The sequence below is a fragment of the Neodiprion pinetum genome, chromosome 1 (assembly GCF_021155775.2).
Source record: "Neodiprion pinetum isolate iyNeoPine1 chromosome 1, iyNeoPine1.2, whole genome shotgun sequence".
NCBI lineage: Eukaryota > Metazoa > Arthropoda > Insecta > Hymenoptera > Diprionidae > Neodiprion > Neodiprion pinetum.
The window spans coordinates 32,077,534-32,102,458 of NC_060232.1; the positions used below are offsets into that span (position 1 = coordinate 32,077,534).

Here is a 24,925-nt window from a genome sequence, read left to right on the forward strand (position 1 = left end):
TAAAAACAAACTGCACTGAATGATGTACTTGACACTCCTATTTTCTTCATTTTTCGCCATAGCAAATCAATCTCCACTTTTTGATGATAAACATATAGGTGTTTATGATACGCAATTAACTGCTGATGATGAAATACTTGATGTCGCGACTCACTACTCCTTAAATGCTGTTACAAATCGGGATTGTGCCCGTATTTACGTTTAACCACCGCATACCGTGGTACCGAGATACCGACGTGGAACCGCGAATCTAGAACGCGACGTCAACATGTCAGAAGAGCCGTCAGGTGTGACTGTCGTAATATTTATTGGATTTGGCGTATTAACCTTCGTATTACTCTTTATTTTTGCAAAAAGGCAAATCATGCGATTTGCTTTGAGGTCGAGGAGAGGGCCGCATGTACCAATTGGACATGATGCGAAAAAAGTGAGTTTTCCGTGTACGTTATTTTTGTAGGTTATGAAACAAGGTATGTAATCACGAAATATGATTTATAACTGACGATTTCTACTAAGAACAAACAGCTTAGTTTCAGTAACAACGAAACGGTACACTTTAATTTATTTTATTTAAAACGAACTATGCTTTTTCACATTATAGTCCCTGAAACGAGAAGTGGAAAGGAGAATCGAAGTTATACCTAGAATATGTCACGAACCGCAGCTGATAAGTGATCCTAGATACATAGTCGCACCAGGTGGTCAGGTTCCACCACATTACTATAGACTAAAAGCTGTCGATGATGTAAAGAATTTAGGTATTGTATGAGTAGATTTACGCAGGCAGTTATCGTAGAGAAATATGTGGCATTATATTTTATTTTTGTACCATTTTCTTTCAGAGGCAGAAATCACCAAGTACGACAACTGCATGAAACGTCATCCAACTGAAAATTTGAGAGCATATCTTTTGAGAACTTTAGCTGCACCGTTAAATGGCAGTGGGCAGAGACTCATTCATCAATTTTGCGATCTGTACGAACATGCACGGCATGACCCAACTGAATTTAGCGACGAAGAGTATCAAGTTTATTCCAGGCTTGTTATGAAACTTATGGATGCGTTAGTTATTTTATAATGGATATAATTAATACTTTGTGATTTTTCATCAGACCAAATCCCTTCTGAATTTTTCTCTCACTCAGAATATTATTAACATGAATTAGAACAAGTCATTAACTGATTATTTCCTTGATATATACCAATGCCAGATAATCAAAAGTTAAAACACGAACATCTCATGTCTGGTAAAAAGTATATCAGTTGGCATTAGATAAAAAATTTGCTAATTTTTTCACTTCTTTCTCAACAGAGCTCGCTTGTTGAAGTCTTATCCAAACAGTAGGAAATCCAGCCCCAGTCGCACACCAATAAAGAAGAATGTTGAAACAAAAAGAAATATTTTAGAACCAAGAATGCGTCCGTCCGAAGATCAGATTTTGTGTGGGTCCAGGCCACACACTTTGACAGTAATGGCATTAGACAATAGTGAAACATCCGTGTAGCATTATGGTTATCGTCACATACAACATATGTGACGAGTTTATACCATGGACTGCTTGAACAGCAGCTGTACTTGAAGTATACAGATTTTGATGTACTTCTTGAGCTGCAGTTTTGTATTTCAATTTATATTTATTTTTTTATACACAACTATCCAGTACTTCTTCATGCGGAATTAGTACCCACTGCTCTTGAAAACAAGGTGTATTTTATTTGTTATCGGTAAGAAAAATATCTCTTTATTTTATCAGGATCATTGAGATCATTGTAAATAACATATGGATGCAAATGGTGATCAAATTTATCGGTTTCTTCAGTTGAGTATTGAATTCATTTATTCATTTTAATCGACGCACTGGTGTTCAAACTGAAAATAATGTAAATAATAATGTAAGAAAAGCATGATTATTGTAAGTATAAATGATAGTCTCGACTTTACGGATTTGTCATTGCCATCGTCGAAGTAAAATTTTGTAAATTCTGTTGTCAGAATGATTTGGAATTATAATAATCAATAGGTGTACACGTGGTATGGTAAATGATTGTAAACGAATAGTTGTCAAATTCTTCTGTCGACATGACTCGTGAAGTGTGTAAATTCATATCACATTAGAATTGATGTCGATCTGTATATTTCGACAGGTAAACTTAAATCTTTTGCTATTGCACTTCCAAGTGACTAAATATACTCGTAGCATCTTTGTTTGACCGTATTTTCTCATTCTACATTCGAACAAATCACATGTCATTGATGTCATAAATTAAGGCTGAACAATTAGTCGTATGGATGTAATAATGTACCAAATTAAAACCTATTTAATATTATGTTGGGTCTTGAACACTTATCTTACTTCTACATCCGTAAAGTCATAACGGTAAGTGCATTCGTGGTTTATGCGATAAATATTTAGTCCAGGCGTCGTTGAAGTATCGTTCGTGTTTGAGAGAGACCAAGGCATTGTGATATGCAATTGTGTATAATTCGGGTAATATACTCGATCGCATATGGTGCAGCCATTCCATAATCTGTAATGAAAATACCATTCATCTTTCGCAAAGTAACAAAATGAAGAATATAGTCAGATATGAAATTGACAATCACCTGAGTAACAAAACGACGCCAGTGTTCATTTTGAACCAAGTCTGCAATGGCTTGGGAGAACATACTGACCCGAAGGCCTCTAGACAGAACAATCGATTCACTGTTTGTCAACAGGCAATCATTGCCAGAGAGGCAAATGCAAGAAATGAACAATACATCGGAGAGAAATATAGCTCTTTGATCATTATCTTCCAGCAATAAGTCAGCTAATATGGCTTGAATACGTCCCATCAGTTCTAACACCCATTTTGAAGTAGAGGATTCAGATCGCATTTTTGATTGAACGTATAACATGGTTCTCAGAACAAATACCTGTTCCCTATACGTGAAAAAATGTTATGTTATTATCAAGCATTTAATAACAGAATGAACCTCTTTCTAATTTAATCGCTTCAATAACGTCTATATTGTACCAGAGTTTACATGAAACGGAAATATTACCCAGGCATGGTAATGGCAGTGTCAATCACTTCATTCATCCAGGCGAGTGGTAATTCTACATCCTTTTTCAACGTCAATTCTGCTCTAATTGAAATCGCTTTTTTCAGACGCTGACCTGTAACTTCCCACCAGACACTCGGTGATGTCATTCTTTCGATATGCTTTGACGACAATTCAACAACTGTATCGACATAAAATTCGAACAGTTTGCTATCACCCTCTATTCTATCCAAAAGCCCTTCCAATATAATGGAAAGTAAGGTTCTATTTGCATCATGAATTGTTTCATCTTTTAAAGTATGTTTGTAGCATACCATGATTTCTTTGTACATATCTACCGATTCGTCATTACCCATAAGAGCTTTTTCCAAAGTGTAATTCAACGTTTTTTCTAGAACTGGTCTTAAAATATTGGGTGGTACTCCTTTACACAGATCCTGCAAGTTTGCATATATTAACACATATTCTTGGAATTGTGTGACTGCTTCGAATGTGGTAAGGTAGTTTTCAATAAATCGTTTAGCGGATGGTGATATTGTCATTTGGTGGCAAGCCAAAGCTATGACATATTTTTTAGCCTCATCATTTAATTGCAAGAGTCCTTGTAAAAACACCCAGTTTATAGGAGGTAGGGGTTTTGGGTATTTTTGTGACAGTATTCTCAAACATTCGACAATTATTGGCTCTCTGTGACCTTTAGGAGATACGCTAGAAAGTCTTATGTAATCGCCGATAGCTTTTATAACACTTTTATCTGGTAGGTAACGAAAGTTATTCGGTTCTCCCTGAGGCGGAGAATATATATTCCCTCGAAAACTGTTGACTTCGGATTTGATAAAAGATATTAACAAATCCCCAGCTGCTCGCAAGGCTGACGAATTAATATTTTCCAACATTTGTATCCAGCACGTGCCAGGGATATACGGTAAAACTAATTCAGGCTTCCTAGCCGCATCCGCTGGCGTTTGACAGTAGATATCTGGCAGTTTTAAATCTTTCCGGAAATTTTCTGGCAATGATTTCAATGGTATTAGCTCTAAATTGTATGCAGATAAGGCACGCAAAGCAGATGTAACTACTTCTGTGGTTTCAGAAGCGGCAACGTAACTCCATAACTTAGTTATTACTTCAATAACAAGTTTGTCAAAATTTTCACTTGGCCGACGCGGATATGATGGTATATCCCCAAGTAACTCGCAAAGGCTTTGTAAGACGATGCTTCTCTTATCCTTATTCAGTTTCGGAGATAAAATCTTCCATGTTGAACATATGTCAATAACTCCAGATTCACACAGTGCCGATATACCTTTCAAAGCCAAAGCGCTCGGGGCACTACCCTTGAGATCGTTACACCTGTTTAATATTTGTGACAGCAACGGAACTAATTCAGCTCCATGCTCTGGTCGAGTTTCGCAAATGTATTTCATAGCCCTTGCACAAGTTATACTTGTCTCCCAAGAATGATCATTTTTGCTTGCATCCACTAGGGCAGCTTGGAGATATCGATGAGATCGTGGCTCATTTTTCCACGTTTTTAAGTAAAGCTCTATTGCCAATTGTTTCAATGGTTTCCCATATCCCAGTAAAGTTTCCAAATTGTGAATTATCAATGGTACATTCTCTTTGGCTATTGCTAGTTCAGGTAAAGAAAAAAGCAACGCTTTAGTCTCATTGTAATTTTGTGAATTAGTTAGCTTATATAAAACCAAGGAAAGCAAGTGAGATGCGAAAGAATTATTTTCTTTCACAATACCCAAGAGAATCTGGCATACTTTTATTGCTACTTTGCTACTTTCTGTTTGTAAGAATATACCGCTAAGAAACAGTTTTAATTTGTATTTGAAGTCTTGAGGAGCTTTCGAAATATTCTCCAGCCATAAGATCATGTTCTCATTGCATAGAGTTTCTACGCAACAGCATGTTTCCACATAGAACGGTACATTGGAATCGAAATACTTCAGTGTACTAAATGTTTTGTTTGCATAAAGTCTTTTGGTGTGTGAAGACCATGTTTTCCGAGTTTTAATTGAATTTATCACATCTTTAGCAGTTTCCAGACCATCGCATGATAATAATGAAGGATACGCCATCCATTGTAACAAAGATGCTAACAGCATATGCATACTTGTAATACTGCAAGACGTATCTATTATAGTTGTACCTACAAAAATATATACGTTTATTAGAAACATTAATATAAAGAAAGTTGAACTTCAGCATTTTGTTTAAGGCTTAGATGTACTCACACAACCGAATAACGTTATTCAAGTAAACGGCAGGACATATTAAAATCAATTCAGCCAATAAAGCTATAGTAACACTGCTGGCTTCATTGTCATTATCTTTGAAAATCTCTGAAAGTATTTCCAAATTGGCTCTCGGATCACAGCCATGTTTGACTAATTCAAGAGCAAGAGATGATATCAGCAAAGTCAGAGCAACGTACAATTTTTTATCCTTATTAAGTAAAGCAAGTTCAGTCAGTTCAAGAAGTCTATAGTTCGTATTGATACAAGAATTTGCATTGCTGGTTTGCAGCCAGAGTAATGCTTCGATTTGCAGATAAACTGCATGATTCGTCTTTATCAAGAGATGCCAAGTTTGCTGTTTACAGCTTTCAGAGAGTGTTGATGTTGGGTTACATAAAATGAAGAGAAATACTGGACGTAAGAGTTCTATGCTGTTTTGTGCAATCCTGAAACAAGAAAAAATTTGGGTGATGCACTTCTATTACGGAGTGGCTTTTAAAAGTAACTACGTTGCGGAAACTCACTCTTTTTCATAATGGTTTACCATAAACTGCATTTGATTCAAAATGTCCCTCCAGATATCTTTATTCAGATTCAAAACAGTAATTAATGGATGTTGTGGCGTTTTAAGTGTGAAGGGGCACATATAAGGATTTTTGTCATCGTAAATTTTTAATGCAAGTAACAGAAGGTTACTTATTGCCGCCGTAACAGCCGTGTAATTCCTACAATAATATTTTATGAGAAGTGATAAATTTTTCTGTAATATATGTTTCCTGCTAATGGAAACGACTCATTTCATATTGTGTTCTCAGCTATGGTTGTTACTCACTTGGTTGATCCTAACAAAGCTATGAATCTGGACAATGTGGTACCGATACTAAGTACGCCATTCTCCACAAGAGTCGTGAGTGCATGGCATGCCGTGACGCTAATCAGGGCATTACTGCTCTCGCATTTGGAAATCAACGTTGCCAATTCTGGTACCTGTGAATTCATATTATTTTTTTTTCACTCACCCCTTCAATCTATTTCCCCTGAACATTTTTGCTAAGGTCTACATTTGAAATACTGGAAGGTATTAATAAATAACACAGCTTTTTTAAAGAAAAGGAATCCCCTTATATTCGATGAATCGTCCAATTATGACACATTGTACTATGTTCGAACAAAGTGGGTGTGATGAATTATTTTAAAATTATTCACCCCAGACACATCCCCACCGTTCAGTTCATCGCTGCGGTCTTTTATTAGTCCAACAATCTTCGAAATTGCCTAAAAAGTGAAGAAATTCTTTTAAATAATTTCCAACATAGACTGATGTGGGAACTTTATCAACAAGCTGGCATAATTTGAAATGCTGTTGTTACTGTGGGACTTACGAATGTAAATATATTTTTCCTGTAAATTGTTTATCTCATAATGATGCTAAATGAGTTTGATAAAAAATATGGAATGCCCGTAAAATACAACCGGTGCAAAATGCAACGGTAGTTTTATATACTCACATGTGAAATTAATATGGCATTATTAGTTGCCAATTTACATTCAACTTCATCCATGTTTCTTCTTTTATTCAGCACAAATCTCGTACGCAAATATTATTAATACCATTTGCATTCTCATGAAAGTACTTTTTATGCGGACATTTAGAGGTTAGATGTGCATTCGCGGAACTTCATCTGTAACTACTTTTGTTCGAAAATTCTTCATCTATCGTATCTACTTTCGTCAAAATTTGAGAAAATAATATGATTTTTTTTACATATTCATGTAAATTCATCCATTACGTCGTGTAGGTATGTAAAATCTGAAAATTGTCTCGCCTTCCCGATTGGTGGCCGCGGCCTACACGTGGCTAGATCGACACCAGATGTGCGATCGGGAAACGTCACGATTCAGAGACGTTTGACTGCATTTGATGAAGGAATATATTTTTATTATTCTAGTCATAACTTACCCACTGAACTCTATAAACTTACCTACCATTGTTGTCCTAGTAAATAAAAGCAGAATCAGTAAGGAAACTGTCGGTTAATGCAAACGAAATAAAAATTTGAACAATATGAGTGTGAAAAGAGTGTGACTGAAAATCATTTTGTTTGGAAAAAAGTGATATTTAATACTCATTAAAAATATAAATTTCATTATTTGCAATCAAATGACCGTTAATTTTAGTCATATTTATAATAAAATAGGTAAGTCTAGTTATTGTTGGAAAAAATACAGTGCGGCTGGAGTGTATGTACGCACACTTGTTTTACACAACTCTTACCCATGATATTACTAATAAGACTGAACAATTTTTGTACATAATATAATTTATTACAATTGATCTTCAAAAAGAAGAACTAGGATAATATTCATTATTCAACAATAGCACCCCTTAATGCATAGGGAGCTCTATGTAGATTACAACACCCAAATTTCATGCAAATGATCAATTGTCTAGGCAAATTGTAAAAGCTCTAATATTACAGCGATATGATGATATCATAGACTCAAAATACTGAAAGAGGTAATAATGTACATACATTGCATGTGACTATACACACAAAACAGTTTAATTTTCTCGGTATTGAAGTAATTGCATATTTTGTTTCATATTAGCGCGCTAATTAGCGTGTTTATTCATTGTTAATGATAAAATGGATTTAAAGAAGTGGTAAAACGTGTTTATAACTTTGTTAAAAAGTTATCGGTGGTTTTATGTTGCATTAATTTTCGGAGTATTGTTTATTTTACATGGGTATTAGGGAAGTGTACGATCCTGGTGGTGGCGTATGTTAAAGGAAAGATTGATAATTCGAATTCACTTTAGTAACATGTTTCATACGCTGGTTTATCAATAATAAATTTATTTCGCCATATTCTGAGATAGTTCTAGGCTAATGATCATTTGCCTCGAATCTTTTGATAAGACAATAACAATGTTCGTGTCACACGTTTTATAATTTAAATGTTACTTTCTTTGTAGAATTTACAAATTTAAATGATTTTATACTGCATCATGCGACATAGTAACTATGTACTATGTCTGAGTAAATTATATGTAAAACTGTCAAGATCCTGCAACGATTTAAATTTCTCTGATAAAATAATATTAATATATCAAATAAAGAATCCTAAGTAATTAACAATAAACTATTCAGCTTGAGTTATCAAGGACCAAAGCCAGCATTGTTTCTTATTTTGTACAAACTAAAATGGCCGAAAGAAAGGTAGATATTCATGTGATCAAAGTTCTAGCACCAGTCATAATGACTTTTGCATTCAGTGTTTACGTTATTAAAAAAGTTCGCTTTTAACTTTGCTTTAATCATAAACAATGCACGATGAAAGTTAATTTACAGGAACGGCACCAATTCAATTTCAAATTTATACATTTCTTTAATATTTAGTAGACTATTATTTACAATAACTTGCTACAATATATCAATTCCTCCGTAAATTTATAATAGAAGTTTGCATTTATATATTGAATGGATAACGAAAATTTAATGATGCTGGATTTGATTGAAAACTCTTTGATGGAGCTCGATCATATCAAGAAATGAAAACACGCTAATAACACTTGATAACGCTGTAATCAATTCCAAATCTAAGTGGCCCGTTTATTCTTCACTTTAACAAATCCTAAAATTACGAGATGTGTTAAATTTATGAACGCGTTTACTTTGTTTCAAATTTTAACACATGTCAACTTAAAGAAATCATAACATTGTCATATCTATAACTAGTCGTAATTATTCGCTCATTAATCATACCGAATCACACGCATCCATTCGTCGTCAAATATCTATAATTTTCAGTACGATCAGTCTTAAGGCTGCAGTCTGTCATCGATTCTATTTACACCAGGGCATATTTACAAGGGTTTTTGAACTAGGGGAAAAACAACAGTTTTGATGTAACGTTTCTTCAAACACTACACTATTTTTATGGCATTATCGATGTGTAGCTTTGATATCGACTTTTTCACTCGAAGTGCTGTTAGTCGAACTGCAGGATTTCGATGCCAGCATTCCGTCATGACTTTACTCAGCGCAAATAGAACCTAAAAATTAGCAAATTGATTATACATAAAATGTTCTGCCAATTTTTTAAACTAGATAAATTCAGTTATTTCATCGAATCAATTTTATTTCCTTTGCGAATCATTTCAATTAGACTCGAATACTTACAGAATCATTTTCCCATCTTGTAGGTATAACTGGACGCCTCTTTTTGACAGACACAGCTAATCTCATATCTTCAAAGTCTGGATCGCTAGGCACAGCGTCATGATAAGGCAAAGCATATGGCTCGGCCGTAGACACCTTGCCGCCAGTAGCGCACCTCCTGCATACTTCCCATAAAACAAGTCCAACTGAATACATATCAGCCATTTTGAAGGAATCGAACGAGGAGGTGTTCAAAGTCTCGTCCAAGACCTCAGGAGCCATATATCGACGTGTTCCCACACGTGTGTTAGGTGCTATGTCGATCTCTCCGCTTTCGCTATAAAAACCAATAGATTCAATGTAGTAAAGCATAAAAGTTGCCAAGGACTTAAAAGGAATGTTTGTAGCCATGGTTTGAAACATTACTACAAGGTTCTTAGAAGTAACTGGTTGTTGCGCAATATTACCTTATAAATCTCACAGCAAGACCAAAGTCTGCGATTGCGCATTCCCCGTTTCTTTTAACTAGAATATTTCTACTCTTTATATCTCTGTGTGCTATTGCTGGCTTTCCTCTAGTGCCAAATATCTCTGTATGCAAATGTGCGACGCCTGAAGCAATTGACAAACAAATTGCCAATAAGGAAGGATGATCTAGAACTGTAGTTTGCAAATAATCATGCAGTGAGCCCCTCTCGTGATAATCTGTGATCAATAACATCTGAGTCCAAGATCCGGTTCCTTTGATATCGGCAGCAATGAAACCCAAAATGTTATCGTGTCTCATTAGAACGGTTTGATAAATTTCTGTTTCTCTAAACCATGATGCTTCTTCCAGCGTGAAGAATACTTTGACCGCAACTTTCTCCCCTCTCCATCTTGCAAGCCACACTTCGCCGTATCTTCCTCTTCCGACGCACTGGGAGAGTGCCAACTGCTTGGCGATTGTTCTTTGCACTAAAAGCGGTAAGCCTGATCCTGAACCACTACTCTGATCGATTAGATCCTTGAGCATTCCCTGCGAAGGGACCAGGCATGGCCCGCGCTCTTTCCGCCTGTACCGACGGTACATTATGAGAACAGCGATTAAAAGTATCATCAAGCAAACCGACAACGAGATGGCCAAGACAATCAGTGTCGTACTTGATGTTACGGCCATTGGATTTGGCGGTACAGTGGGCCGAGTTGTGTATGTTGGAAAAACACCTTGATTGCATAACGAGGTGTTGTTGCAGCATATTATGTTTTTTCCATTCCAATGTGGGACCAGCGAACCCTTACATTGCATGAAACCTTGTTCTCCAGGAGGTAAGCAGCCAAAAGAATACTCGGAAACGTATTCTTTGATCTCATTGTCCCATACTTCTTCGACGACACTAAAACAGTGTCCGCCAGGTTTTCCCTCACAGGTACCATTTGGCTGGTTATCCGGGCAGTGACCTTCGCAATAACATGTGATCCCAAGAACTGAAATCAGATTAGAACACTAGTTAAATCATGCGAAGCTGAAATCACCAGCAGCAACGTTAAGTTAACGAAACATTGGAGAAAAATCATTATTGTACAATTTATCATGTCTTGCAAGGAGTTGGCTCTTTATTTAGTTTACTTAGACAATCGAATTAACGTTTTTTCGTAAGCATTCATCGTTACAGTAACGTTACGTACTAAATTCTATCTCATTGAAAAATACGGGATACAAATTCAATCGTATTAAAAAAAGATTCAAATCTTATACTATAAAGTAGAATTAATATTCACCTTCTAGTATAATTAAATATTTGGTGTTTGACGTGTTAAGAAGGTAAAAAAAAGAAAAAGATTGCGCATTAAATCTATAACATCAATCAATATTTAATTTCTTGAAACATTTCGCGTATCGAACGAAGTGGAAAAAATTAATTCCGCGTCAATTTTTAAACTGATCAGTATCCGAAATATTTGGAAAAAAATGGAACGGACCAATTCGTTTAAGCGCAATGATCTGTTTAATACAATAAGGGATCATTTCAGTATGAAAAAAATATTTCGAGCTATAGTCTGTGGTGAATATTTACACTTTGTGTTTGAGAACGCATTGTTACGACTAAATGCAATCCCGTTTGCATTATCCATACAACAACCGTTACTTATTATGAAAATCCGTTTCACCGGAGCAAAGAGAATTTCCTTAGTGTCGCATCGACAACCGATCCCGGCGGTTGCAACAAGTTATAACTGTTATAAGTTGTGAACGAAGCGTCGCGATCCCATTACATCGGTTCGTCGCCCCTTCTGGAGCAACATATTGGCGCCAAAGGCGCCAAGCCATACAATAAGTTACTTGTACAAGCCGACGAATGAGGATAGCCAACGTAAACTCTTCGACTCTTCGCGTTACGTGTTTCGTGCGAGTGTTACAAGCGTTGAATCTCAAGTGGTCCATGAGGGTATACGACGTTGAAAAATCCCCAACAACAATCGTGTCACGGATTTTCATTCGTATAATGTAGAGCCGATTAAGGTTCCAGGTTATATTGTACGTTGTATGTATGTAGATGTTATACATTATACGGTAAGAACGTAGGACTCGGTCGGGTTTAAAGTTTTTAAATGGAGTCGGAGAGAAGGAGAGAAATGCCACGATCGGAGATATACAGGACTAAGTGGTGGGAGAGGGAAATAGAACGGGTCGAACCGAGATAAATATAATTAAATGATAATTGATCATGGGAGAGTTGAGGTTGCTTGACAAGTTTCGCGTGGGCGTGTGCCGGGCGCGTTCTACACGAGAGAGGCGATCATCTCACGTTATCAGAGTCGAAAGGTGGGAGAGAGCATCTCGAAATCTCGAATACCAAAAATGGTATAACCGGCGGCACAGGATTACCGGTAGGATTACCATATACGTCGAATAATACCTTATACTACCCAGCTTTTCCATTATGTACCACCATCTTTCTCTTATTCGTTTTTTTTTCCCTGCTCGGATTGCATTCCTCCGTCGGCCTGAAGATTGGTCTTGGTAATTCTTGTCAATGCAGACCTTTATTCGACTCTTCTAATTTTTACTACTATAACGAATCTCCGGTTAACGATGAGATACGAACCGGTGCCACCGTGAACGCTTTCACGTAGTGGAAGTTATTTTAAAATTCAGGTGCCCGGTACCCTGCGATCGCGGTTCGACTTTTGTCAATATTTTAAGCGCCAATTTAGAATTATCCGTACGTGCTTTTTCACATTTTCTCAGGGTATTGTCAAGCAATGGATTCGCGGTGCTCGAACTACACGAGCATTATTATTCTCAGAGAACGGAAGACTGAGAAAGGAGCATGAATATATACAAATGACTACATTCGTGCGTATTATCTCTGCGTCGACTGACTGCTGACAGAATTTACTCCGTTGTGTCTATTTATATAACATCGAAATATCTGAATGATGGATCGTCCCCTCTATTCATTCACGTAAAGTTCTTCCAGGTATACATATATACACACACACACACACACACACACATATTTTCTTGAAAGCTCTATTATTATGCAGATTACAAACGACGCTCAAACGTGAAAAATAGTTTATTTATTATTATTTCGCTTTGTCTAACAGTCAAGATGATACCTACGACTCGAACATATTGCGTACGTTGTATATAATTCGTAGATCGCACTATTGCTCGAATCACTCTCGTAGTCCACGATCACGTGTGTGTACGTACATACACAGCTATGATACATGTCCGACGATACTTGATTCTTTTTTCGAATTTATGAAGTAAACATCGCACAAACAGATGTACATCAAAAAAGCTAAAATGTTTCCGGTTATTTTTAAAGAATATGGCTCAGCGTATACGCTTCTTTGCTATAAACATTATAGGCATAACGCGCAACGCGTTTCAATACGTAGAAAGCGAAAACGAGGGGAAAAACAACGAAATAACGAGTAAATAAATCTGATCGCTCTTATATCTAGAACACGTTTCATTTAAAGAATTTCGCTGAAATCCAATACAACATGATAAAGAAAAATCAATTAAAAAAGAACACGTATACGTATTGCACAGATTAGATCACTAATGCAAACATTTTGTTTTCCCCCCCAACAATTTTATCTCGAAATGGTACACGTACAACATGCGCATACATCCATACGAATCAACTTTCGCTATGATCGTTTTGAAGAACGAGGCAAAACAAGTTCACACGATTTACGAAACAATTTATAGGCAAGGTAAACTTCCTTTGATTCAATAATTGTCGAATTAACGGTAAATCGAAATGAAAATATATGTAAATTAAAAAACATGTACGATGGTGATTTAAAACTAGACTGTATGGTAATAATAATAATAATAAGGTGTCCATGCATGTTAAACGGCGTGTATCGTATAGTAAATTTCCGAAACGTGACTTGTCGAAAAGTGAAAAAGTCGTGCCGCCGTTCACTTTCTTAGAATTGCGCGGTTAAAAGCCAACAAGGCACATGTGGTGCGGCTTGAGTTTCATCGTCAGTGTGAACTTAGAGCTCGATACGAGAACGCGGGCGGTAGGCAGCAGGCAGCGAGTCTAGCAATTTGCACACTTCCCAGGCTCGTATTGCGCCGTCAGGATCGTACCTAGACGGTAGGGATTTGTGCATTTTTCTTTTTTTACGATTTACTTTCCTCAGGCATCTGCGACAGACAAATTATTCGCAATATTGCGTGACGCGCAAGTGCCGAGAAACGACATATCGTCGTACGACAACTGTAATTATATCCCCTGCGACAAACTTGTCGCGTTTCACGCTGCGTGCAGACGATGATCCACGCACACCTCTTCTTGCTACGCGGCTGCATCGCACAGCATCCTCGGTGCCAAAAGAGGAGTGAAAGAAAACATCGCACGTAAACCTTTCCTGTGAGATCTCGCCGAACGTTTCGTTCTGTAACAACGCGAATTAACCTAGTCACGACGGGCTAATTGTATGAATGGTCGCAATTGGTGTTTCGCCACTTTTCTTTCTTTTTTTTTTTTTGCCGGTTTGAAATTCGAGAGCGCGGTTCGTCGTCACGGATTTGAGGCGGGTTTTGACGAAATACGGAAAATCGGAGAAGAGGATAAGGGAGAAAATCTATCTCGAGGGGTATTCTCCGCATCTCTGAATCGAACGTGCGCGTGTGACTCGATGTTGCTGTTGTCCGACGATGGAGCGGAGATGGCAATTGAAGCAGTAATTACGTCTCGATAGATTCCGAGATCACGGTCCGACGGACGAATTTCGGACAAAGTCTAATAAGTCGGGTGCTTCCGCCGCTGTTCAACTATTCGAGATGAAATCAAGCTCCGTGTCTTTCTCTCCGTCTCTCGGTATCAACCGTAAGAACGGCAACGACGCGGAACATCTGTCTTCCGACGGTATTCGAACGAAACTTTAACCACCTATAATACCGCATTCACCACCGAACAACGAGATTTCGATGGCGGTCTACTCACCTCCCGTTGTCCTCGCGATAAGAACACCGAGTCCGATCCACAGGCCGTATTTACACCGCCGCCGACCTGAGGTACCAGCGGGCAACGCAGCCATTTTCTACAATCCGGAGCACATACTTCACCGTCCGTGACGAACCTCTACCGCTTGCTCACTAACGTTCAACGTCGAGGCGAACGAGCCGCGAGGCGCAGGCCAGCCAGGCTAGTTCTGTCGCTCTCTAGTCTCTCGACTCCGTTCGGCAACACCGTCGTGGTGGGGATCCGAGAGCGTACGGTGGCCCGAGGATCGACGACGTCGGCTCGGGGCGGTAGGGAGGTTCTTCCTCGGACGGTTTCTCGGCGAGGGGCGAGGGGGCCGGGATGGGGCCCCGACTCCTCGGGGGCGTCAAGCGACGGCGGGAGAGTGCGGCGGCGCCCGCTGGGCGCCACTGTGCCGCGACGCCGCAGAAACTGGAACCCGGAGGGCCGAGATCACCGTTGCCGATGTTCCAGGAGATTTCAGGCGATTCGTTCGGGTGCCGTAGGAGCCTCGGGATGACCGGGCCCCGCCTCGCTGTTATTTACCATGATTTTTAAAACTCGACGTTTACGAGCTGGATGAATGGCAGGATTTTCTTTTTCTTCTTCTTCGATTTATAATATCTTTAATTCTGCGTAGGTAGGATGCCACTGCCTACTGCCATCGCATGCCGCGCTTACCGGTCAAGGAATTTGAATTAGTTGACCCTGGATATGTTGATTGGATTATACGCGCAGCATCCGATATCTTTCTACCGCCCGATCTATCGCATACCTATACTTACGTTTCAAACATTGGTGTAGGCTTTTTCAGCTTGGATACGTATATAGGTATAGAGGTATACCGTACAACGCGCGTGCCGAAATCGTGGTGGGAAAATCTTACAGTACACGCGATGCATTTCACCTACTTACACTCGTTCGCAACGGTATAATTGGTTTTTGTTTCAATTATTTATTAATGACTTGCTCCTTCCTTCCTTGTACTTCTCTCTTGGCATTTTACGCATCCTCGTATATACATGGCAATAATGCGAACGGAAACGACAACTGTATTCCGCACTTAGGATGTATACGCGCATAATAATATACCGTGTTCACGTATAAGTATTATACTCTGAGCACTCTCGACCGAGAGCAACTAATATTTATTTGAGAAAAAAAATTTAAAAAAAAAATCAACTGCCGCAGTCCCGCGTCGCGGGATATATGTAGTATATAAGGTATACGCGCGGCGAGGGAATTCTACCGGCGCCTCATTCACTGTGGCATGGTACACATATGACCACGTGTACGTACGCCTGTGTGTGGTGGTTATAACATGGCACGCATACGTGCAAAAGATTCTTCGGAGTTGGGAATGATTTGAATGTTTGAAAGTTTAATATATCCGCGACGGCATAATACAGTGGACTTGAGTAATTAGCATGACGACGAAATGCTCGTTAAAAACGGTACTCTAGACATCATATTATAGGATTACGTCAGGTTTGAGAAAATTACAATAATTCACCCTGTTGTGCTCGATGGTGTTGCATGTGTAACTGTAGGCGATAGAAGCGAGCTGAACGGGTATTGAAAGTACAACGCTTTGCTTGCCTGCGTGTCTGTGGGATATAATTCGGTTTTCCGATCATCTTTTCTCAAACGGACGATCAACGCGGAGTCGACCGAATGTTGATTCACGTCACGGTTCGATAGCAAAATAGGATAGATGATGCGCGCGAAGAAATCACTTGGGGAAAATAAATATACCATTATATCATTAACTATAAATATAACATTTCCAACGAATTGTATACTTTTGAAATCGTGGCACCCGAGGCTCATCCGGGTTTGTGTAATGTTATCGATACGTATATTATACCTTATATCAGAAAGGTTTCTTTAGTCACGAAGAAAGAAACAGCGAAAACACCTTCATTATTTAAAACGCCGAGATCTCTGACGAGCCTATAAAGCGATTCGTAAGATTTCTAACGCGGAGTCACGGAGTGGATTGTATATAGGAATTATAAATCCAAGGATAAATTCGGGGTAAACTCACTTGTCACGTCGAAGTGAGATAAACAGAAAAGTTTTGCTACCAATATCAGCGTTTTTATTTCGTTCTGTTGCTCAACTTTGCATGAGCTGTTGCGTAGAACCCACGTGGTACAGGGGCAAAGTGAAACTGATTCGCCAAATTTTCCTGTAGTAAATGACGTTAACTAAAGAATAAATTATAATCGGGTATAAAGTCTTGTGTCATTTTAAAATTTTTTTATTCCTTACGATACTTACGAGCGGAGCTCAGGGTTCACGTGAAAACATGCAGCATCATATGCACGTTGCACATCCTAATTGCAGCCAATTTGGAGTTTCCGCTCAACAGTTACTGTATCTTCATCGAATATTTCTGTAAAAATTTATCGTTATACTGGTAGGCGTAGCGGGTTTCGTAAATTCAACGACCTTATATTTTGCTGTGCGGGTCCTTAATTCGGGCGTGCATCTCTAGCATATTGATCATAGAGATACGTTAATCCGTCAATATCTTCCCCACTCATACGTGTAGTCCCAATACGGGTTCTGACACAGTCTCGCACTCGTTTATGTACGTGTACGAAATAAACTGCACCGATACACAAACGAGAAACAAATTACTTGTACACGTAGAAAGTAAGGCGCGCACGATGAGAGCCATGAATAGTATAGCGGGGTTTCAATTATATGCCGATAAGAATGTACGAATAAAAGATAATATAATTGCTACACGGCCGCCGAAAGGACGAACAATTAATTTCTGTGTATTCATGATGAAATTAACATTCACGTCTACATTCTACTTACATAACAATACATTTATTCACATAAATACGCCTTCTTCGTGTAGCGTATAATCAGTGTGCAACGTATAACTGCTATATACGCAGATAATCGTTAAAGACGAGGAAATATTAAATGCAGATAAATATCGTTCGACCGTTTTGCGGCTGTGCGATGTCGGTAGTATTTTCATCTCTCTCGCAAATTGCGCGTGTTTGTATAATTCTGAAATAAAAATGATTGCCGCGTTACAGTCGATTAAATCTCATTTTATATTTTCGTTTTTGCTTCCGCGGTACGTTTCGATCGTGCGAATCTTCGTTAACAAAATTCGAATTCATTTCAGTGTTATAACTGTACACGTTATGCCCGCGTACAGCGAAACGTGAACGTATAAGTGGGTACTGTTTGAAATTGAAATACCAATACTTGCGCTACCGCAACAAATACTGTAACGATGCTAATGACGGAAGCAAACAACCATCAATCACGCGAAGAAACAAGACGCCGAAGCTCTAAATCTACAGATAATGTGATTATAAAAGCAGAATAATTTACAGTAGTACCGACGTGTACTATATAAATACTTATGTCTTGTACACATAGGTATAACAAACATTATTATGCTCGGCACGATCGGAGGATTTGCTCGATCACAACATCCTAATCTGTGACGATAGAATCGGAATTACGTATTGTAATCCATCCCGTGAAATCGTCTATCAGTCGTCGTGAGTGCTATCGCCTCGTGACAACTCCAATTTCGTACGATATTATAGCCGGACCGGAAGTATCAGCTTGAGCGAATTCTGCCTACTGCTGCAATACGTATAACTGTTAACGTTTTTACGACCCGAGTGTTGGCCAGGACGAAAAGTTTGCCTGAAATAAGGAGAGAGGAAAAAACGTCGAGAAAAAAGTTATAAATAAATAACGGTAGGACATAACGCAGTTGAAACACGACACCGAAATGCCTTCAAACAAACGCGCGTTTAAACGACAATACCTAGACTGCTGCAGGTATAGCAGCAGGTTAATATTAACAGTCCCGCCCAAAGCCCGATATGCAGTCTACCTGTCAAACTATTTTTATGCCATCCTACACCCTGCACGCTAATTCGGTTCACTAATTTCACAAAAGAATCAGGCTGCACGAGACTGAGGAGAGGAACCGTAAATACATATACATATAAATATATACATAGCCGCTAGTCGTCTAAACTACGCGGCTTACGATTAGCGTGAATCTGTAAGCTTGGCCGCTGCAGCTGCTGCGTGTGTAAAATAAAGGATCGGATTAACAAAGGGGAGAAAATCATACCCATAGGATTGTTAGGAAATTGTATTTTAAATGATTTGAAAACGTAAAAATTACACGTATATGTTTCGCATACATAATAATGTATAACTTCAGTCACAATATTATGTTATATTATTATTTTATCGGGTTACAAACTCGCACGATAAAAACACTTCAAGTTCTATAAATAGTATCGCGCTTCTCGTAGTAAGCTATTATAGGATAAGATTGTACAACGGGGCGGTATAATTATGATATTGGAAAACGACATCGCGCGATAACCGCGTTCGATCAGCGTGCAAACACGATTCTCGTAATGTACAGAACTGTACGCATCAATGGCAGATCGAGGAAGGGAGTTATCTGTAGAACAGAAAATAACGAGTGATATAGAAAAGGGGGTGACAACAATCATACATATTAATTAATGCAGACGAAAGCGTAATTCATGCAACAATTTGGGTGCAGTAAGCGGTTCCATGCGGTGCGAACGGGCTCGTAATTATCTACATGCAACTAGGCCTGCATTTAATTGTCATTAGAATGGTACGGTTATTCATTCGTTCGATTCAACATTAAGTTCGATACACTTTACTAACGATTTTGTAAGGTTTCAACCGTGCAGATACGCCCAATCAACGTGTTGGGCTCAGGAATTACCGTTCTTCTGAAATTCAATTATAACAATTTCGGTCTTACCTAGAGTTCGCATGGTAGGGGAGGACCGGGAAAAATGGGCCTCTTAACGAGAACATGATTTTTAAGAAATTTCAAGATAGCAATTTGTTTTGTTTTGACCTAAAAATAATTTTCAACGCACGGGCATCGACCCGTTTTCCCGATCGGGCCCATTTTACCCGACTCTTCCCTGTATGTCTGCATATATCTGTATGAATTTTTGTGCCCAAACCATGAAACTGAATTCCGAAAATTTCGCGTGTATCGTAGTAAAATTGGATACGGGTGGACGAGGGTTTGAAAATTCGCAAATCTACGAGGCGCCAGATATCTATGATCCCTTATACTATTCGTGGACCACCCGTTGAGCTTGGCCGTCCTTCGAGGAGTACAATACCCGGGTGTTTTAGTTATGTCTTTCTCTTTTTCCCCTTTCTCTCCTATATTAGATTTTTCCAAGCAGTATATTGTATATTCATACGGAGCTATAATTTGAGTCGGTATCCTCGCGTCGGACATAATTCTAATTTACGCGTCGCGCTGACTTCGATGAATAATATTACTTTTTTCCCCGTGCGGTTGGGCGGGATAAACCAAGCTTGAAAATAATAGAAAAAGTCGATATTAGAAAAGAGATTAACTCGACTCAAAGCACTTCGTGCCATACATACAGGCACTAAACGGTCAGCCGCGATTCCTGACCGGCGGTAGCCAGGTATAAGTACCTACGCCATCAATTGATTAAAGTGTAAAACCAGCCTGTAATGTTAAACGGAGTCTTCTGGTCCGAACGCGTCCGCACCCGACGTCGGGCCCTGCAATAGTGTCGAGGCGCCGCGATCCGGGGCCCGAGGCCCGGGGTTTTTGGGGGGACAATAAAGCGCCGCGTCAGCTTTGTTTTGTTGAAATAATCGCCTATTTTTAAGAGACCGCCAATTAGTGGGAACAGCGCCGAAGTAACATAGTAGCAGATGGACTCGCGGCCTGTCGTTTATACCGGGGTACAGATACGTCGGTGCAGTGCAGCCCTGCGGTAAGATTCTCGACAAGTTATTTCAACACCGTAAAGTGCATACGTGCAATGACACGAACGCATTCATGATTCTCCGTACCGGACGGATGCTGTGTCATAATGTATACCTACGTATGTACATGCACCGTGTAACTTCAGCCGATCGGATATCGTGTATCTTGGTGCAAGGGCTGTAGGGCGAGATGGATATCACCTTTGTTGTATAGTTAGCTGTTGAAACGCGAAACAAAAGACAACGAAGTAAAGATACGATGTTGCAGTGCAGGATAGATGCGCAGATACGATATTGTTGCTGCAGGGATTTGCTGCTGCAGCTGCCGAAAATTTCATCCAGAGTGTTTTACAATGCGGAATTCATTACAGGGGGGAGGGGAAAAACGGATGGTGTTGGCGCGGAATTTCAAGGACACGAGTGCATAATGGGTGTACTGCATGTTTCCGCATTAATTAATCAAATGTGATACTTTTTACGTCGTTTTTACTCGCTGGTACGTTCGGACAAACTCTGTGTTTCTTGCCTGTAATCTCAGCAGCCTCGTGCAGGTGACTCAAATTGGCACCTTATTATGCTCGTGAGATCGAGATAAGTGTGGAAGAAGGAGAGAGGAGAAGAAATGGTTTCACAATGCGCCTCGTTGTCCGAAAAAATGAGAGTAACACGAATAGTGGTGTTCCTTTGATTCGCATAGCCGGCATGCGCAGGGAACGAACCGAAGAAAAAGTCTCGAAGTACAGATCGAAACAGGAATCGTTGGTTTTTGAGTGTTCGGGCGCGAATTTACGATCACTCCTCGGTAAGGTAACAACGACAAAGGCTCGAATTGCTTCGTTTTTTGCTTATTTTTTTTTTTTTATCCTTCTCTTTGCCATAAAAAGGTAAACAACAATGGGAGGGAGTTTCGGAGCCTGCCGCAGGCGGCATCAAGAAATTTCATCTATTCAAACTCTGAAATATAAATTCAAAGGGGCTAAAGAAAGCAAAGAAACGAACTGAGACGAGGGTCTCATCCGAAGATCCGAAGATCCGATGAAGAGGGCGAGGGTGAGGGCGAGGGCAAGGGCGAGGTGGTGCGGCATCGCCACCGCAGGCATCCTCGGCCTGCACAAAACCACAAAAGCTGCAGCCACCGCCAGAATGATCCCTCGGGTGGACCCCGATCCCGGTTCCTGGCGGTTGCCGTCGCTCCGAACGAAGGCCGAGTCCTAACTCGGCGTAGCCTCACGTATCCCAATCCCCATTCCGTTTATTCCTTGGGTCAGCCGGCCGCCTCGCCCTCGGCTTGTACGATGGTTGCTGTTCAGACGCATGATGAGAATATAGGGCCGACTTCACGCCCGAGGGTGCCCGAGGCTTGCCGCCACTTCCCTTGAGCCATGCCGCATTATCATATGGATTATAATGGATTAACGCCTCGGCGATTCCCGGCTCGATATCACGGCGACGAATACGCGATGTACAGAGCTTGTCGTTATCAGGCTGAAGTTAGTGACGTTGACGCAACGAAAACATTTGGGGCAAAAATTACCATTTTGCAAGTGTGTACTTTTAACTAGTTTTAAGTAGTTGAGTTTTCAAAATGTGAACGCGTTTTGTCTTGTTGTGATTTATTGAATCTTACACATTCCTGCCAACTGTGAAATGACAATTTTCCGAAACCTTACCAACTTCACCCTCATTTGACGGGACTAATTTTTGAGCCTGCGCGTGTGCCCCATTACACGTCACAAATTCTCATCACGGACGTGACGATAGAATGTCAAGTATGTTACGTTATGGGTATGAACGTATAGCGCTGCCGGAAGGATGAATATGAGCGAATGTGGTTGCATTTACGCAATTTACTTCTCGATGACTCTGCGGTATTCCAGTCATTCGACTTCATGGTTATGTCAAATCTCGATTAAGTCCGGAACCGCGTTTCCTGCATGGAGTAACCGCAGTACGTCGCATTGATGTTAAGGCTGTGACTGTCATCGCGCGTCATTGGACTCCATGGTCTTTATGATACCACTCGTGCAGAATTTGATCCGCGGGTATCGCGCATATGACACGTCGAAAGGGCTCAATTTGAGGGATTATATCCTACAGTTAAAGGAGCAGTCAAAGTAAAAGCGGTTCTCGTATGCTCGGTTATAGAAGTTGCGTCGCTTATCGGAAACGTTTGAAACCCGATAAGCTACTACCTTGGAATGATATATACCTGCAGGTTTTCAGACAAAACCGCAAGAACGTCACGACGATTTGATTAAGGTATTTTACCGGACTGCAGGGTATTACCTCCACCACCACTTTCGAGTTTCCATCTAACGATTCGACCGTTTTCCTTTCAAGACAAACCCTCTATTTTCGAGTCCTCTGACTGCATTCAAGTGTTTCACTTTAGTCATCAGAGGCGACATTTCACAGACTACGCTGACTTTCACCCCAGCTCCTTCGTCGATTGGTTAAATTTTGTGAAACTCCGCTGTGGTAAACATTTCCTTTGTAGTCCAGGAAACGGATAGAAACAAAGGCAGTTTTATGTCACGGCGTGCAGAAAGGACGAGACCTGCGGATTCTGATAACGATTATAGCCCACATGAACGCCTACTACTTTCCAACCAAAGATTTGACTTTCTAAATTTTTTACACGCGTTTAAAGTTTTGAAAAACATGTTTTCTGCTAGGATCTCCTAAACTATTAATTGTACAGAAAAAAAGTTGAATAACTTTTTGTAGGTCTTAGAAGGACGAACAATTTCGTTTTTGGAAAATTAAAATCGGTCAATTAGTTCTCTTGTAAAAAAATAAAAACCGGCTTCAATGGCCATTTCTTAATTAACTAATTACGAGTCCAATAATGCATGTATGGCTTTAGGAATCTCGGAAAATATGTCTCTTAGGGCACTCAAGAAGCTCGCAAAACCGGGGCTCGATCGGATAAATAGTTTGTGAGAAAAGCTATTTGTTATGAAAAAACCGACTTTTTTTGCAAGGAATTTGCAGAGCCGTAGAGCGTCGTACAGCAATTTGATTAGCGGATTTTTAATCGAGAAGGATCCTATTATCATGTACACTGAAGGGCGAAATGATTTTTTACTATTAAGTCGGTGAAAAATGGCTCCAAAAAGAGGGTATGTTTTTCAGACATAAACAAATGGAATTTCATCGCCAATTTTTACGTTACAGGGCTACGATGAGCCTCACTCGAAAGCTGTTATTTTTTGACGAATTTACAAAAAAAAACAATTTGCCAACAGTCAATTAGGAAGGGAGATAATTTTTTTTTTCACTAATTATTGCACCGCCGGTTTTAAACATAGAGGGCTAAAAATTGGACACGATACAGGAAAGGCTTCATACTAACCGACAATAAATTCTGGTAGCAGTTGCTCATGAATTTGTTCATCCGCTTTGCGGTCAACTCAGTGATAAAATACAGCACCGCGTATGGCGGTGGAGTGGGGGAAGCCATCTCGGCCGGTTCTTTCTTTTTTTAAACCCGACTAACTTTTTCCGCTGATCAAGAATTTGTTATAAAAAATATTTTAAAAAATGATCTTCCGATCGAAATTTGTTTATGTAAATTTTTTTTTTTCTTTTTTTACCGTTAGGTTATTTATTTTTTTATTTCATCTGAATTAAATTATATTGACGTCATATGCTTTGATTACAGAACTCGCAAAAAAAAAGATCTGCTAAAAATACATTGTTATTGCAGTACGCGTCTCTTCGTTTTGGAAAAAAATCGACAAAATAAGGGACATAATATAAAATAAGGACAAAATAAGGTCTGAAATAATTATGAAACGTTTTTATAAGTTACAATGGCCTATTTCTTATGAGAATAAGTTACAAATAATATCAGAATAAAACATAAAAAACGTTGGAAAAAAAATCAAACACGTTTTTTTCTTCATTTCACGAATGTTACAATATTTTTATATTTAATGTACTAAATAATAGCTACAGACATTTTTACTTAAATATTAACAATGTTTTCTTAAAGATACAATTCTTTACAATCAATATTCACAAGTCTACGTATTCTACGCTGTTCGCTCGAGTTTTTTTTACTGGCACCTCTGATTCATCATCGCTCTCGTCACTTAAATCATCTTTGATCTCGTCCTTAAATTCTATTTGACTATCATTGCTGCTGTCATCAAATGGACGAACCATATATTT

The 24,925-nt window shown here is 39.3% G+C and overlaps 3 protein-coding genes across 6 annotated transcripts; 1 reads left to right on the forward strand and 2 right to left on the reverse strand.

Annotated features, from left to right (window-relative positions):
• The first annotated feature begins 136 nt into the window (after nt 1-136).
• Nucleotides 137-2,328, forward strand: LOC124215449 (protein C1orf43 homolog). The gene is made up of 4 exons (XM_046618863.2): nt 137-427; nt 602-758; nt 843-1,062; nt 1,313-2,328. Exons 1-4 carry the CDS (start codon nt 269-271, stop codon nt 1,503-1,505), a joined length of 729 nt encoding a protein of 242 aa, XP_046474819.1. The 5' UTR covers nt 137-268; the 3' UTR covers nt 1,506-2,328.
• Nucleotides 1,738-7,259, reverse strand: LOC124215314 (focadhesin). Of its 4 annotated transcripts, none has more exons than XM_046618559.2 (9): nt 6,804-7,259; nt 6,502-6,570; nt 6,128-6,282; nt 5,820-6,020; nt 5,293-5,741; nt 3,047-5,207; nt 2,606-2,924; nt 2,355-2,529; nt 1,738-1,870 (listed from the first exon to the last, which is right to left on the reverse strand). In XM_046618559.2, exons 1-8 carry the CDS (start codon nt 6,855-6,857, stop codon nt 2,371-2,373), a joined length of 3,567 nt encoding a protein of 1,188 aa, XP_046474515.1. In that variant the 5' UTR covers nt 6,858-7,259; the 3' UTR covers nt 1,738-1,870; nt 2,355-2,370. The 4 variants fall into 4 exon arrangements, with proteins under 4 accessions (XP_046474515.1, XP_046474525.1, XP_068992121.1 ...); XM_046618569.2 differs by having other exon boundaries at nt 1,738-2,529; nt 3,047-4,679; nt 4,860-5,207; nt 6,804-7,258; XM_069136020.1 differs by having other exon boundaries at nt 1,738-2,529; nt 6,804-7,257.
• A 138-nt stretch (nt 7,260-7,397) lies between these two features.
• tkv (serine/threonine receptor kinase thickveins) lies at nt 7,398-15,174 on the reverse strand. Its single transcript, XM_046618718.2, has 4 exons — nt 14,921-15,174; nt 9,926-10,925; nt 9,480-9,795; nt 7,398-9,352 (listed from the first exon to the last, which is right to left on the reverse strand). The coding sequence occupies exons 1-4, from the start codon at nt 15,012-15,014 to the stop codon at nt 9,224-9,226; spliced, it is 1,539 nt and encodes a 512-aa protein (XP_046474674.1). The 5' UTR covers nt 15,015-15,174; the 3' UTR covers nt 7,398-9,223.
• Nucleotides 15,175-24,925: the final 9,751 nt, after the last annotated feature.

What these genes read in the sequence shown, in the direction of transcription:
- LOC124215449 (XM_046618863.2), top strand. Translation starts at nt 269, where the DNA reads ATGTCAGAAGAGCCGTCAGGTGTGACTGTCGTAATATTTATTGGATTT. An exon ending in TTGGACATGATGCGAAAAAA is followed by an intron (nt 428 to 601) that starts GTGAGTTTTCCG and finishes TTCACATTATAG; the next exon opens with TCCCTGAAACGAGAAGTGGA. An exon ending in GTTATGAAACTTATGGATGC is followed by an intron (nt 1,063 to 1,312) that starts GTTAGTTATTTT and finishes CTTTCTCAACAG; the next exon opens with AGCTCGCTTGTTGAAGTCTT.
- LOC124215314 (XM_046618559.2), bottom strand. Translation starts at nt 6,857, where the DNA reads ATGGATGAAGTTGAATGTAAATTGGCAACTAATAATGCCATATTAATT. An exon ending in ACTGCCATTACCATGCCTGG is followed by an intron (nt 2,925 to 3,046) that starts GTAATATTTCCG and finishes TTTCACGTATAG; the next exon opens with GGAACAGGTATTTGTTCTGA. An exon ending in GGCGTCGTTTTGTTACTCAG is followed by an intron (nt 2,530 to 2,605) that starts GTGATTGTCAAT and finishes TTTTCATTACAG; the next exon opens with ATTATGGAATGGCTGCACCA.
- tkv (XM_046618718.2), bottom strand. Translation starts at nt 15,014, where the DNA reads ATGGCTGCGTTGCCCGCTGGTACCTCAGGTCGGCGGCGGTGTAAATAC. An exon ending in CTTGCTGTGAGATTTATAAG is followed by an intron (nt 9,796 to 9,925) that starts GTAATATTGCGC and finishes TGGTTTTTATAG; the next exon opens with CGAAAGCGGAGAGATCGACA. An exon ending in CAAGATGGGAAAATGATTCT is followed by an intron (nt 9,353 to 9,479) that starts GTAAGTATTCGA and finishes GCTAATTTTTAG; the next exon opens with GTTCTATTTGCGCTGAGTAA.